We start from the raw sequence: 13,637 nt of genomic DNA on the forward strand, positions 1-13,637 counted from the left end.
AGCAAGTATGCATAACTGTTAATGAGAGGTCTAGAAATAATATACCACAATTAGTAAAAGACAACAGAAGGCACTCTGGATGAGGAGTAAATAATGGATGAGAGTTGCCGAGCCAAGAGTAACTACGCCTCAGGACATGCTAGACTCGTCCCTCCCATTCCTCAGATGAATTCCCCATTGTTACATTACATTCATGTCTTCACTGAATGCTCTTAATCATCTTCAGATAAAATCCTCAGCCAGAAGTGGAATACACAGATGATCCCTACAAGCCTTCCACACACTCTGTGAGGATCAGTAGGGTAAGAGTCCAAGACCTTTCAGTCCTAAAGTCTATGATTATGGTCAGCAAGTAAAACTAAAATTGTATTAGTCTTAGCAGTTTTTAAACCGTAATTAGTCTAAACAGAACCTAACTATTTAAGTTTCATCTTATCTTTGAGACAAGATGATAATCATTGGGAAGAAGATGATACACCCTCCCTTAGTGAGAGACTGTTTTTCCTCTGCTCTAGCAAGACTAGTTTCCTGATCTTCTGTTTCTCCACATAGATTATAATAAATAATGGCCCAATCTAACTAATGTAACTAATCTAATGGCCTAACTCTGGGTTCTTTTGGAGTTCAGTTATATTCCGCTTGTAAGGCACAATGAATGGATATAACTTACAGCAACATAATGAAAACAATACTATCAAAGTTACAGTATTCTGAATTTAAAAAATAAATGAATGAATGAAGCTTTACTTCATTCTTCCAAGGGCTTAACACGAGTTTGTGTACATGGCCTAGGACTTCTAAGTGATTCCTGTTACGTATGTTGGACTATATATTACCTCATGTCTACATGAAGTCCCACGTGTTCCAGAATATTCTCTGATGAATGACAATAAGGAAACACCTAAGGCCAACACACTGGCTATCAACACAGTACAAGGATGGCAAGGAACTAAAAGCAGATAATTATATAGTTTTTAAAAAGGTATCAAATCAATGACTGAGACAAAATCAAGCAAATCAAGTCCTGGCGTGTAGGTTATGTATGGTATGCATTACGTGCATGAAAATATGCTAGCTTTGTAACCTGATGGGTGCTTTATTGTAATTTCAGTGGAAAGTTTGTTTAAGCTTGGTAGGGCTTCTCCATGACAAATGCCACAGTGACTTCTGAAGTTACTATTTCTATTGATTCCCCTTCCTTTCCTTTCTATGTTGGTATTATGACTCCCATAGCTATTTGTTCAATGCTTGTCTTGTAAGTACAAAGTAAAATGCGTGGAACAAAAACTCTGGGGCAGCACACTATGTACAAATCACTACATACTAGCAGTCAGGTAAAAGCTTGTAGAAGGACTGCTGTATTCTCAGGAAATTTGTTAACATGAAAAGGACTCCTCTTCCTAACTCTGCAAGTACTGCATAAATACAAGCAGGAGTTCTGTGACCACATGACACATGCATATATGACATGCAAGGATAGCAAATCAAAGGTTTCATGTATGGCTTCAACTTGTCATGAAGTAGGCAGTTCTAAAGGTTTCGTTTGAAAACACGAAGTTATTAGGTACCATAAACAAATGCCAAGCGGATGTAGGTTTTTGATCAAAGTAGAATCTAGATATACTCATAAATAAATGAGCTAAGCATTTACCTCTTTCACATGACAGGCTTTTAAGCAGAATACTAAGTAGGCAAAAAAGCAGGAAATAAAACATATTAAAAGCTGTGTTTTTTTCCATCACCAAGGATTCATTATAAACATTCAGTGCTACTACGAGCATGATCTACGGCTGAGATTCATGGAAACCACTCATGAGGGACTAGGGGTGACTCCCACAGAATCTCCCTTGCCACTTTCTTCACTGATAGAAGAGACATTTGGGTGCCATCAAAACACTTACCACTCCTACTTCAGTGCATGGAGGAACAAGAAGACCTCCCCCACCCCGATCTCACAAATAGGCAGCATGCAGTTCCCCCCTACTCAAAGAAACTGCACCAGAGACTAGGAGTAACTGAATGGGTCGTTACTGTTCACTGCAGTTAAAGACACTGTCTTCATTAGTGGCAGAGGTGGTCTGAAGTGCCTACTCCCCGTTAAACAGCTACGGTATTAGTATCCTCTGCCAGAGGCAGGTACCCTTCCACAGAAGAAGGGCAAGGCATGTACACAGGAACCGCATAGCTTGTATATTGCTCTGCAATTGCAGTCACCTTCTGCCAGGGGCTCAAGATCTGCTGTTCATACCCCTTTAGGATCTAGAGTTTTGGTTCAACCCCCATGTCTTACTACTCCCCAGATGAAAAGATGAGAAAACAGCTCCTTCCTCCTGTCTAAAAATATTTCTTTATTTGCAACATAGTCTCTCTTTAGGTCACTTGAGAGGACAGTCATCATTGCCGTGTTCTGATTTATGTGGAACTGTATTATACCAACTGTGAAATAAATCGTGGGCAATCAATAAGTAATTAAAACAGAACTAATGGCTGGGACATAACTGAGAGTACAAAGTGCGGCTCCAATCTAATTATTACAATTTGATCCAAACAAAAAGTCTCTCTCTGGGCTGCAAAGTTTATTGGTGGAGATGCAGGCTTGGGCATGGTTGCCAACAAATACATTGGGCACATGCTGAGCATCCTCACCCCTCCTAAATGCTGAACACTGCTTAATCTGCCCTCCAGATAGAGGAACAAGGCTGGCTCTGCTAATTCCCTCAACATCTCTCATGTTCAGCTGCACACAGGCTGTCACTAAGGGGGGCTTTACATAATCTCAGATAAAACTCAGTGATCAAAAGCAAGATGACGAAGTCCTTCTATTCACATCCAACCTGCAGAATCAAATATTCAGAACTCCTTTCACAGAGCTACTCAACAGATGAAGATAGAAGCTATAATCTAAAGCACAATATTTGTTTGAAAATTCAGACTGGCTATAAGCAGCTCTGCTCAAGCCTTAATGGGTTCATGAAGCCAGAGCCAGATGTATGACAAAGGCAGATGTCAAAATTCGCACAACCTGTTTGAGCAGACAGATTGGTTTATCTCACTGTAAAGAAAGAGCAGCACAAGAGATGACTTGAGGCTCCAATTGACTAGTTTGGGGAGAAAATCTATTGTGAGAAAGCTTGGTGTTTTCCTCGTTGCTGAGGCAAGAGAAGGTGCCTAAATTTTCTTTCCCTCCCCTAATTAACTCACCACCACACACATCTGATGCATCATGAATCTGCCAGAAGCCATTAATTGGTATTGTTAACTATACATCCCATTTTGTTTTCAGAGCAATTTTTCACTATATTTAACTTGCCTGTCCCTAAGAAAATTATTGTGTTTTAGAGGATTGCACAAAAGTTACAGCATTAACTTGATTAAGCACCTGGTAGAGGACTGTGCCCACCGTCCAACTGAATACTAAGTGCAAATAAATTATGTTACTCATCCACCCCTCCGCATAATATTGTACATTTTGAGATTTAAAATATATCTGTCATGATCAAGGAAAGATTAATTCTTTCTTGGATAGAAATCATTATTCTAATTTACTTGAAAAGGGACGCTACGCACATACACAAGGGAACTTTCCTCTCAATTTTGAAACAGAGAGTAATTGGTTCTAGCTCGGAAAATGCAAGCAAGGCAAATCACAGTACTGCCATCACCCATAACAGAAGGGACTAGTTTTCAGGCACTCTGACCTTCTCCCTGTTGGGACAGTTTGCTGTCTTTCAGGTATTTTCTGCCTCTCTGCTGGAGAAGAGCAGACTTGGGTAAGATCTTAACCAGTGGAACTCTGCCTGCTTCATTTTCATTTATCGTTAATTCTTCTTAATTCAAGAAGCTTGGCTGAGCAACATTATAGGATATTTCAACAGAGGAGCAAAATAGAAAGTGAAAACCAAAAGCAGGCAGTAACATCATCATTTCTTCTTTTCCCTCATTCCTTTTCTGATCAAATTTTCCATCTGTTTCTAGTCACCTTCTCTCTAGATTTGTATTAAATACATTCACCATTGCTCACTTTCAGCCAAATATTCCTGTCTCTGAGAGAGACAGAGTGCTGTTGCCTGCCTCCTGTGATGGCTAAAAGCAGAACCCTGTCATTCCCTTTTCACTGGCACTCCTACTCACTTCAGATTCCATTTAGAGACATCCCATTTCATATAACCAGTTTCATGAACATTGCAAATCTCATCTTAGAGTCTTTACCACCTGGCCTGATCACCCTGTCTCTCAATTACTTAGCAGCAACACTTCTACCTTCTTCTGTATCATTATGTCTCGGCTTAATTTCATAAATGACTCTGGCACATGACCTGTGGACCTCATCACACAATTCAACTCCCCTGAGCTCTGTAGAGATCCTAGAGTGAATCACAGAAGTGCAGTCATGCTGTGGAACATAGCGAACTGCAATACTGGAGCACATGCAGACAGAATAAATTAAGGTGAAATGTCCCTAGAGATGGAGTCAGGAGGCTATTAAGGTTATAATAAGCAGTAATATGACAAAGAGATGGAAAAAGAGTAAAAGGCTGGCAGGGAGAGAAAGTGAAAGAGGGAAGAGGGAGAAAGAGGGAGAAAGGGAGGGAAGGAGGGAAAAATATATATTTAATTACAGGGCACGAGTAGCCTTTAGTAGTAAAAGAAGGCATCTTATATAGTGTCATTCTTCATATTGCTACTTACCATCTATAGCCAATTTGAGATCAGTCAGTGTTGTTCGAACTCTTGATATAACATGTTGCATGCGGTCAATTTCTTGACGGAGAAATATATTCATGGGTTGAATAGCTCCCATCTTTTGAAGTTGGGCTTTCACCTAAACAAGAATAATGAAAATACATACTACTGTGCAGTAATTTTTGAAAGCAAAAGGTTGTTTTTCAATTGTATCCCACCGTTCTTGAAAAAAAAGGAACTTTTTTTTTTCTTGAAAAAAAAGGAACTTTTATGCAACAGATAGCCAGGCAAGTCCTGGGCTAACTGTAAGGTTTAGCACAGTGTAACTCATCAGCTCACCAAAAGGAGCTGCTCCATCATTCTAAGGAAGGAAAGTTCCCTCTTTTGGAAGGGACCAGCAGTTCCTTCTGTCCCTGCTAGGCCACAGTGTCTTAGAACTTAAAAAAAAAAAATCATCACATGTAATATAAAAGCATGTTTTATGATAACTTCTTCATATTTCCAAATTGTGCTATGTGAGCTTTCTCACCTCTTCTTGGCCTGCAGAGTTGAAATGATGCTACAAATGGACTTTAACTTAACAAGCAGAATGATATATAAAAAAAACCAGAATATGTAAAACTGCTACATCCAATATCATGTGACTCACTCATAAGACAATATGTCTTATCAGAGAGAGGCAGTTGCCAGGAATAATATGGGTGCCACACTGTTACACCAGTATGTGTGCCATTTTGTGGGTGGAATCTCACAGATTTCTTAATTTTCAAAGACAGTAGTTTCACACATACTTACCAGAGAACATTCTCAAAAATGAATTAGTTGTCTATATTACTTAAGGACATGTCAAAGCTAAAGTAGCCAAAGCATCCCTTCTCTTACTTTAGCATATCATGCAGATACACTACGATTCAGGTATATACGGTATGCTTCATGTTTATCAAAGATGACTGTATACATTAATGCATGAGAGAGGATTTAGTAGTACCTGCAGAAATCATGGTGCCTACAGCTCAAATAGTATAATGTTTTTTACAGAAATCCTGTCTGTAACGCTTTCCAGTGTTTTTCACTCCTGCTATAACTCAGCTTTCAGAAAGCCAATGGTCTTCTGTCTGTACTCGCTGCCACTCAGCCCCACGCCTCATCCTTCATACTGAAGCAGCATGAACCCTGATCTTTACCATAGTCACTCCATTATTTTGCAGGTGAAGCTCTGCAGGGTGACTCTGGAACCAAAGAGAGATCTCAAACAGCAAAAATAAGATAAGAAATCCAGATACTCACGTGGCCATCAGAAGATAACTGACCGATAGAATCAGTTTGCTAGAGTAATTTAAGAGCTTATTTTGAGCTTACTAACAAAAGATGATGAAGAAAGAGCTAGAAGGTCTATTACTTTCAAAGAACAGAACATCATTGGAATTCTACTGCAGCCAAGGAGAAACTGCAAAATTTGGCATAACAAGTGCTATTTCATCAAGGCCAGAAGTCCACCGGATTTTGCTTTGTGTTTTCCCAGATGCATGATTGTATCTGGGAACGTACAGTCATGCATCTGGGAGAACACAGCACACACTACTACGCATACAATGCATTATATACTCACAGGAAAAGTTACTACGGCGTATCTTATTATTACACCAAATAGCACATCTCTGCAAGATAAATATAGTAGTTGAGTAGTTATAACTGCTAGTATAAATGAGTAAATGCTTTGACAATTTCTGTTTTGCAAGTTTCAACTTCAAGCCCAATAAAATACATTTTTTTTAACTTTATATGTTATTCTCCTTGGGAGACAGTTATCAGCAAGGTTATTCATTATATTTTAATCACAAAGACCTATGAATTTGCCAGACAAAATGTCTGAGAAATAGGTGCCAGCCAATTATGCTAATACTTTGCAGTCTGACAGTTCATTTTGGAGACTGAGTTAATGTGTTTCTTCCTGTAAAAGAGAAAAACTACTAAAATCACTATCATGAGATTAGACCTCAGACAATAAACTTATTTTGGGTAGTTTACACAATGAAGTATTACCATTTTTTTCAGACAAAATTCAGGGAAAACTGCTTTCTGAAAATTTCACAGGAACTGATAATTCTCCCTCTCACTGAAAAAGTTTATTTTTTTTTCCAGAATACTTACAAGACTAGCATGACACTAATAAGAAAGGGATTATACAGAATACAGTTTATGCATTTTGTCCTCTAAATAAGAAATATACTTTATTCTAGTCTGCAGAGCATGTGTTCATTTTGGGCATAATGTAGAGTAAGATTTTTTTCTGTCTGAGGAAAAATTGTATGAAACACCTTGTTACGGAAGTTATTTTCCAAAATGTTGCTATTTCTGAAACTTCAAAGAGAAGATAAAATAAACATTCTAAAATATTACTACAGTGATAACTGCACAGTTTAACTAATGAATTCTCAGAATTAAAAAATCCCTCTGTTTTTTTTTCTTTCGTGTACCTATAGAACTATCTGTAATGTTTTGAATCATAGCGTGAACAAATTATGCAGATATTTGTTAATCCATCCTAGATATGTTCACAGCACTCAGCCTGGAGGAGCAAGCATAACCAGATATAAAAACTGAAATAATGACATATTTCCCACCTTGTTGTATACAAATCAATCCTGATCTGCAGTGAGATTTACTAGGTGTAAGATAGTGCCTTTCTTGGAAACCTTGCTGTTAAGATTAGTTTTAAATACCAGCTATGAGGCATGATTGACTGTTTTGTATTAGAATTCTTATCAAGCAATCAGATGACTTACTGCCAGTGCTGTATTTATTATGACATGAAGAGATGGATCCTGACTGACAGGGAAAAAAAATCAAAGACAAAACTCACTAACCAAAATAGCCTTTCTGAGATTAATATACTAATTCCATAAAGCCCACTTACAACATCTCCTTCTCAACAGGAAAGCAGCTGTCAGCTAACATAAAACAAGGTGATTTAAAGAAAGAAGGAAATAAAATCATAATCTTAATAACTCTGCCTGCATGATTTTGCAATGCGTATTTCTACTGTATGAGACTCCTCTATACACATTTCTTATCTGTCCTCAGGTCACCACCTGCTCTGCCACTGCATACTGTATAGGACATTCAGCAGAAAAGCAGTTGCCGAACTCACACTGTTGTAGTAACTGCATATCATTTTGAGTAAATGCTATAATTTTCATTTAGGCCCACCCACTTGCTATGCCCTTTGTCAGCAGAAATGGGAAGTGAGTCATTCTGCAAGATGGCATTTTTCTCCCCATGTCAGAGGTCTGAATAAGAAAGACAAGCTCGGGGCACGTCCAAGCAAAGCTCTTCAAATGGTGTCAAAGACCACTTCCCTGTTGTATAGAAGGAAGCTGGCAGTGAAATATGAGGAAAATAGCTGAAGGTCTAGACCTGGATGACCACCATATCTGATAGGGTTGGTAACTAAACCAAAGACACCTTACAAAGCATCTGCATTAGTGTTTCACTTCAGATGAGCAATGTTTTGCACTTTTTGTGGCAAAAATACTGCACTGAAAAGTAGACTCCATGCATAGCATACAAACTGGAGTCACTTCAAATTAAACTAACCCAAAAGGCATGCTTCAGTGAGTCTAACATACACCAGCCACTAACAGGAATTCAGTCTACAGACCTAGGCTAAAGTTAGACCAAACTAAATACCCCAATAAAAAACTTAATGCAGGCCTGGGTCCTCAGATGAACTCCAACCACCATGCAATACTAGCTAATACTTGCTAGTCACAAGTCTTAGTGGAGGATAAGGCAAAATCAATACTACAAAAACATTTAAGGAATAAAACACTGCTATTTGGGTTAAAAGCCAATAAAGTGCAGGATCTTTGGAATGTCTCCATGTCTATTCCCTAGTAAGCTGGTTTTCAAGCTACAAATGCTTTCTTTATAAACCTTTGCATGCAACAGGCTGACATTTACCCTTGCATCTATCCTCATTCACATGGACTGACTGGACCTAATCATTTTACCACTGATCTCTTTGTTACCTGTAAGGCAAAATCCAGAAGCAAACGTGGTTATAAAGGCAGAACCCTCATCTTGCCTCTGCCTTTGGACGAAAAAAAACGAAGACAATTTTAGGTCAGGAAGAAGGTTTATTTTGCTTTTGCATCACCTGTATCAAATTGGAGTCTGCTAAAGCATGCAGAAGTGACTTGTTTACTGTCTTTTGGGTGGACATTTGGTCAGTTATTTGACTGGTGAAAGGAAGAATTACAAGAACAAATCAACAAAGGAAGAATGTATCATGCATATCAAAGGCTAATAATTGAGATATTGAGGACTTTGTGCGACAGCCTGGATTTCACAATGTGTCAAGAGAAAGTACAATCCAGAGCTCTCAATGTCTGCACACAATTAGTTTCAGTATCATCCATCCCTAACCTAGTCTGTTGGGGTTTTCACTGCAAAAAAAATTCGCTGCACACTTTCTCAGTGGAGTCACAAGAACTGGACAAAGATAGCAGAGGCACCTACCACTTTCCCTGAAGAGTGATTTATATTAATTACTTTCATTTGTTTCCTGATTCTTCCATTTGTTTCTTCATTCCTTTTCTCCACTGACAGTATAACTGGATTTCTGAAGACTACCACATAGTGGCCTTTCTGGAACACAATTCTGTTAAAGCAGACCCAAGTGGTACTGCTAGGACTACTGAACATTTTTCTTTCTACTGCTCTTATCCAATAAGGCATGCAAAAGAACTCTTTTTGACACATTCCATCAGTCTCTTACAATGTAGTAGATTAGTTTTAGTTGTTTCAGGATTTTTAAACCAATCTAGTAGGTAATAATGCCCTGAATACAAGTAATAATGTCCTGAATAACCAAATGTTGACTTAAATTGATAAACAATAGAACTTATTCTCTTTTTTTCAGATATCACATAAAGAATTCACATAATTCATTTCAGTCCTTATACCTGTAAGCTTAATTTCACTTGGCTCCTTTGCTTATTATATTCTAGATTCTGCTAACTTCTGCTTTTCCCTCTGAGAACATCTGAAATCTCTCCCTTCTTTTCTGCTCAGACTAGTGAAAGTATTGGTTATATGTTAGTGAACTTTTTTTTTTCCTTTTGGTATTTCAGACATTCTCTTTTTGTCAGTTTATGCAAACTGTCATTTAAAAATTTAGATTTATTTACAATTGACCTCTCCACCCTTTCTAAGAGATTGCAGAATAACAGAACTTAAATTCAGATGAGAACCATCTTTGATTTTTTGCTTATTGTGTAGAAATGGCCACACTGCCTGCACCATAAACAAATGCAACAAAGAGATGGAACTGGGCACTAATGGGAGAAAAAGGAAATCCTCTTCTGACAAAGAAAGGGTTATTGAAGACCCAAACTAGTTCTAAGATATAGAGAATGATAGAAAAGGTAAATCCATTAGGCAAAATGAGAAGGAAATATTGAAGAACCAAAAACTGCAAGAAATAATGTCAAATTTCATAACACTGCAGAAGCAGAATCTGAACCTACAATGCGGCTGACACAATCAAAGAGTTGTACGGAGGAGCAAATTACTATCAAAATAAACTGTTAGAAAATGGCCACAAGATGTTCTGTAGATACTTAGAGCAAAGGAATCGCTACCGTGATACAGAAACTGATAGTAATTTTTGGATGGTGGAAAAGTACCGTGTTGTCCATCAGTAATATGAACTAAAGAAACAGGATGTAAATAGAGTGGTGTGATTAATCAAAGTGCAATTCACAGATCAAGATGCACAAAGTCTGAGAAAATTGGAAATCACCAGGAAGAGGTAGTATCTACACTTAGTGGAAAGAAAATGAAACAAAATTGCATCCTGAACTCAGAATATATTTACAAGAAATACAGGGGGAAAAGTAGATCCAACAGGACATCCTCTGACTCTGCCTGTTAGAAGAAATGGGAGGGAGCTTTGGGGGGCATGATGCTAAAGCATTAATATTTAATATTTGCTTGTCTAGTACCAATGTGAATATCATTACTTGAATCATAAGAGAAAAGCTGTCAAACAAATTGAAGCAAGAGGTTTCCTCGAAGCTCAGAGAAGATGTCAGAGAAGCAGTACAGAAGCAAAGAGCTATCTAATTGTGAGAATCATTATATAGATGATTGCTTATGAGAAAATAAAATCTTGCATGTACGCTTGGCAGATCATGAGAAAGATAATAGCTTGTCATATTACTGGATGACAAAATGGCAATGAAAATAATTGGTGGTGATTTTTTATTACCATCACTTGGGAAAGTACGTATTGTACCAAAATACAGTGCTAAAATGGAGACAAGTTAAGAGTACAGGCTTGAGCTTTCAGAAGACACCCTCCAGACTCTTGGTCCTTCAGTACAGTCCCTGGCTCCATCACTGGTTGTCTGCAAAGCTAAGACAATTGAGGGAGTGACTGAAAAGGGGAGGCCTACTCTGCATTTTGTATGGATAACCTGAGTGAATGAAACTAAGAATGAATGAGAGTGAATGAGACCAAGATTAAGCAGAAGAAATCAAAAGTTCAGTACTGTTAGTGTCTTCTAAATATTACAAATTCTTCAGGAGGAAAAAGCTTGGCAATTTAACAAAGGAATGAAGAAATAGTTCTTTGGAGGATTTGGGAAACATCTTGGAAACAATATCTCAATAGATATATTACAAATATGTCAAAACTATACATGCTACACAGGTATTCAATATTCTATCTCCATTGCAAATTGAAAAAAAAAAAAAAAGAACTGAATAAAACTAGAAATTAGTTCAGTGAAACATCTTTAACATCTTTACTCCAATACGAAGGATAAGAAAAAGGACTGACAACAATTCGAAGAGCAGACTATAAGTACAGATTCAAAGTGCAAATTATTAAATGTATTAAATCAATAATTAAGAGTTAATAATCACTATAAATTTATTTAGTATTTAACATATTTGATGATTTATTTATTACTAAATAACTGTGAAAACTAGAAAACTGACTTAATTCCAAAACAAGCTCTACAATAAATGATTAATATACTCCCATTGGGAAATACTCAGTAAGCATGTGAGAGAAAAGGGATACACAAGCAGGAATGGCTGGAAAAATAACTATATAGAGAAAGCTGCTAGGAAAGCTCATAAAAGAAAAGCTGCAAATTTAAAGTGGCTTGCCAAGAGGGAAATGAAAAGAGAAGTTCTGAGCTGAATTAGTCAGTGATTTATACAAGACATTAAATCTAAGATGAATGGTAGAACAGAATATGAGAAATATTGCCAGGGCCCCAGGACTACTGTTCATACCCTAAGTGGACATTGCAGTTTGTGCAGAAAACACAGTATAACAAAACAAGTTGTAATACTGCATACTGGGCAGTCTACAAGAAGCATGGACTGCAAGCAGGGGAAAAAGCATTATCAGTAGAAACGGTTGTAAATAATAAAATCATGGAAAGGGGGAGTTTCAAGAGTTACTGTTCAGGAAACACGTGGTAATACACCAGATCCACACTTACAAAATGATGAAAGAGTACTTTGTGCTGGAGTTTTTCATTTAATAAGACTGTTAATTGAAAATGTGAGAAAATATTGACAAATACATCTGTTATGGCTCAAACTTAAAAAAAAAAAAAAGGGCAGTGATAAAAGACACTATTCATAATGGTGGTATCCTAATAAAAGTAGGTAAATTGGAAGGTATAACTGCTGGTATCCTCCTCTAAGCTACTGAGGAGGGAGAGGACCTTCTGAAGTCTCCAATGGCTGTTCTGAGTCAAGGTAACTCACTAAGTGGACTATGGTATTTGCAATATATGTTTCTGATGTAGGAATTATTTAGATGATAAACCAAAACAGACTTCTGAAGCACTATGCATAATCTTAGGAGGTTTTTAAAACGTGTCATTTAAATTCAAGAAAGAAGCACAATAAAACGCATAAAACATGAATATGCATACATACATAAAACATCTGTATCTCTAAAGCAGCACATACCTCATGAGGGTTATAATCTGGAGGTAACTTCTCCAGCATCTCATCAGCAAGACGTTGCACCACTGCTTCTCGGGTTTCCCCTCCTCCAGTGCTGCTGTCTTTGGGCTGGATGCTTACTATTGTACTCAATGTCTCGTTAGCCAGGTTAGTCTGGTAAGTTATATCTGCATTAGGGTGAAGTCCAAATACCTTAAAGAAAAAGGGAAAAAAATAGGAAAAAATTGCAATTTTCCTTTTAAAAATTTATCACTGAAAGAACCCATGAATACAGATAAACAAGGAAGAAAATCTACAGCTCTATAACATAATAGACAGGAACAGGTCAGTGGAAGTCCACCCATTTAACCGGACAAGAACCAAGCCCAAATTATACAGAAACATTAACACAGGTTGCATCTACAACTGCATTTTCATTCAAACGATGAGTGTGGTTTTGATCTGATCTTCTGATTGTTATCACAAAGCAGGCTTCGGATCATGCTGCACACAGACTGATTCCTTTCCACTGGATGAGACTAGAGCTTGTTGGAAACATGTCGTATGCAGACACTGACCCCTTACCACTAACTTCTCTCTACAGATCTACTACTATTGTACCTGCTCGAGTAGATGTCCCTAACAATCAGACCAACTGCCAATTCTAATACATTTTGTTTCACTCAGTCTCTTAGGCTTATATAGCATGAAGCACAGTGAATAGAACACTGCCCACATTTGAAGTACTCAGAGATTTTATCACTGGTGATAATATTTAGGATATTTTATGTTTTGTGCTATTTTCGGTTTAAGTCCTCCATTCCTTACTTCTCCTTCTTTTGAAACTGAATTATTTTATTGAAGATACATCTAGCAGAGAATTACTGCAAAGCTGCCCTTTGTTTAAATGATAATAGCTTTCTCAGAAACCTCTGCTGAAATATCAGCAAGTCTTTGATTGTCAGGTGGATTGCAAC

At 37.5% G+C, this 13,637-nt stretch overlaps 1 protein-coding gene across 6 annotated transcripts in view; it reads right to left on the minus strand.

The window, feature by feature from the left end:
- The window catches only part of LOC308189364 (dynein axonemal heavy chain 5-like), a 155,269-nt gene that overhangs the window by 13,757 nt on the left and 127,875 nt on the right, over positions 1 to 13,637 (minus strand). For all 6 annotated transcript variants that reach the window (XM_080579329.1, XM_080579331.1, XM_080579330.1 and 3 more), the window contains 2 exons: positions 12,685 to 12,873; positions 4,690 to 4,822 (listed from right to left, as the gene is read on the minus strand). In XM_080579329.1, the coding sequence (XP_080435455.1) occupies positions 4,690 to 4,822; positions 12,685 to 12,873 (322 nt within the window). The remainder of the gene's footprint in view (positions 1 to 4,689; positions 4,823 to 12,684; positions 12,874 to 13,637) is intronic.

The sequence above is a fragment of the Anser brachyrhynchus genome (genome assembly GCF_964034855.1).
Source record: "Anser brachyrhynchus genome assembly, chromosome: 2".
Taxonomy (NCBI): domain Eukaryota; kingdom Metazoa; phylum Chordata; class Aves; order Anseriformes; family Anatidae; genus Anser; species Anser brachyrhynchus.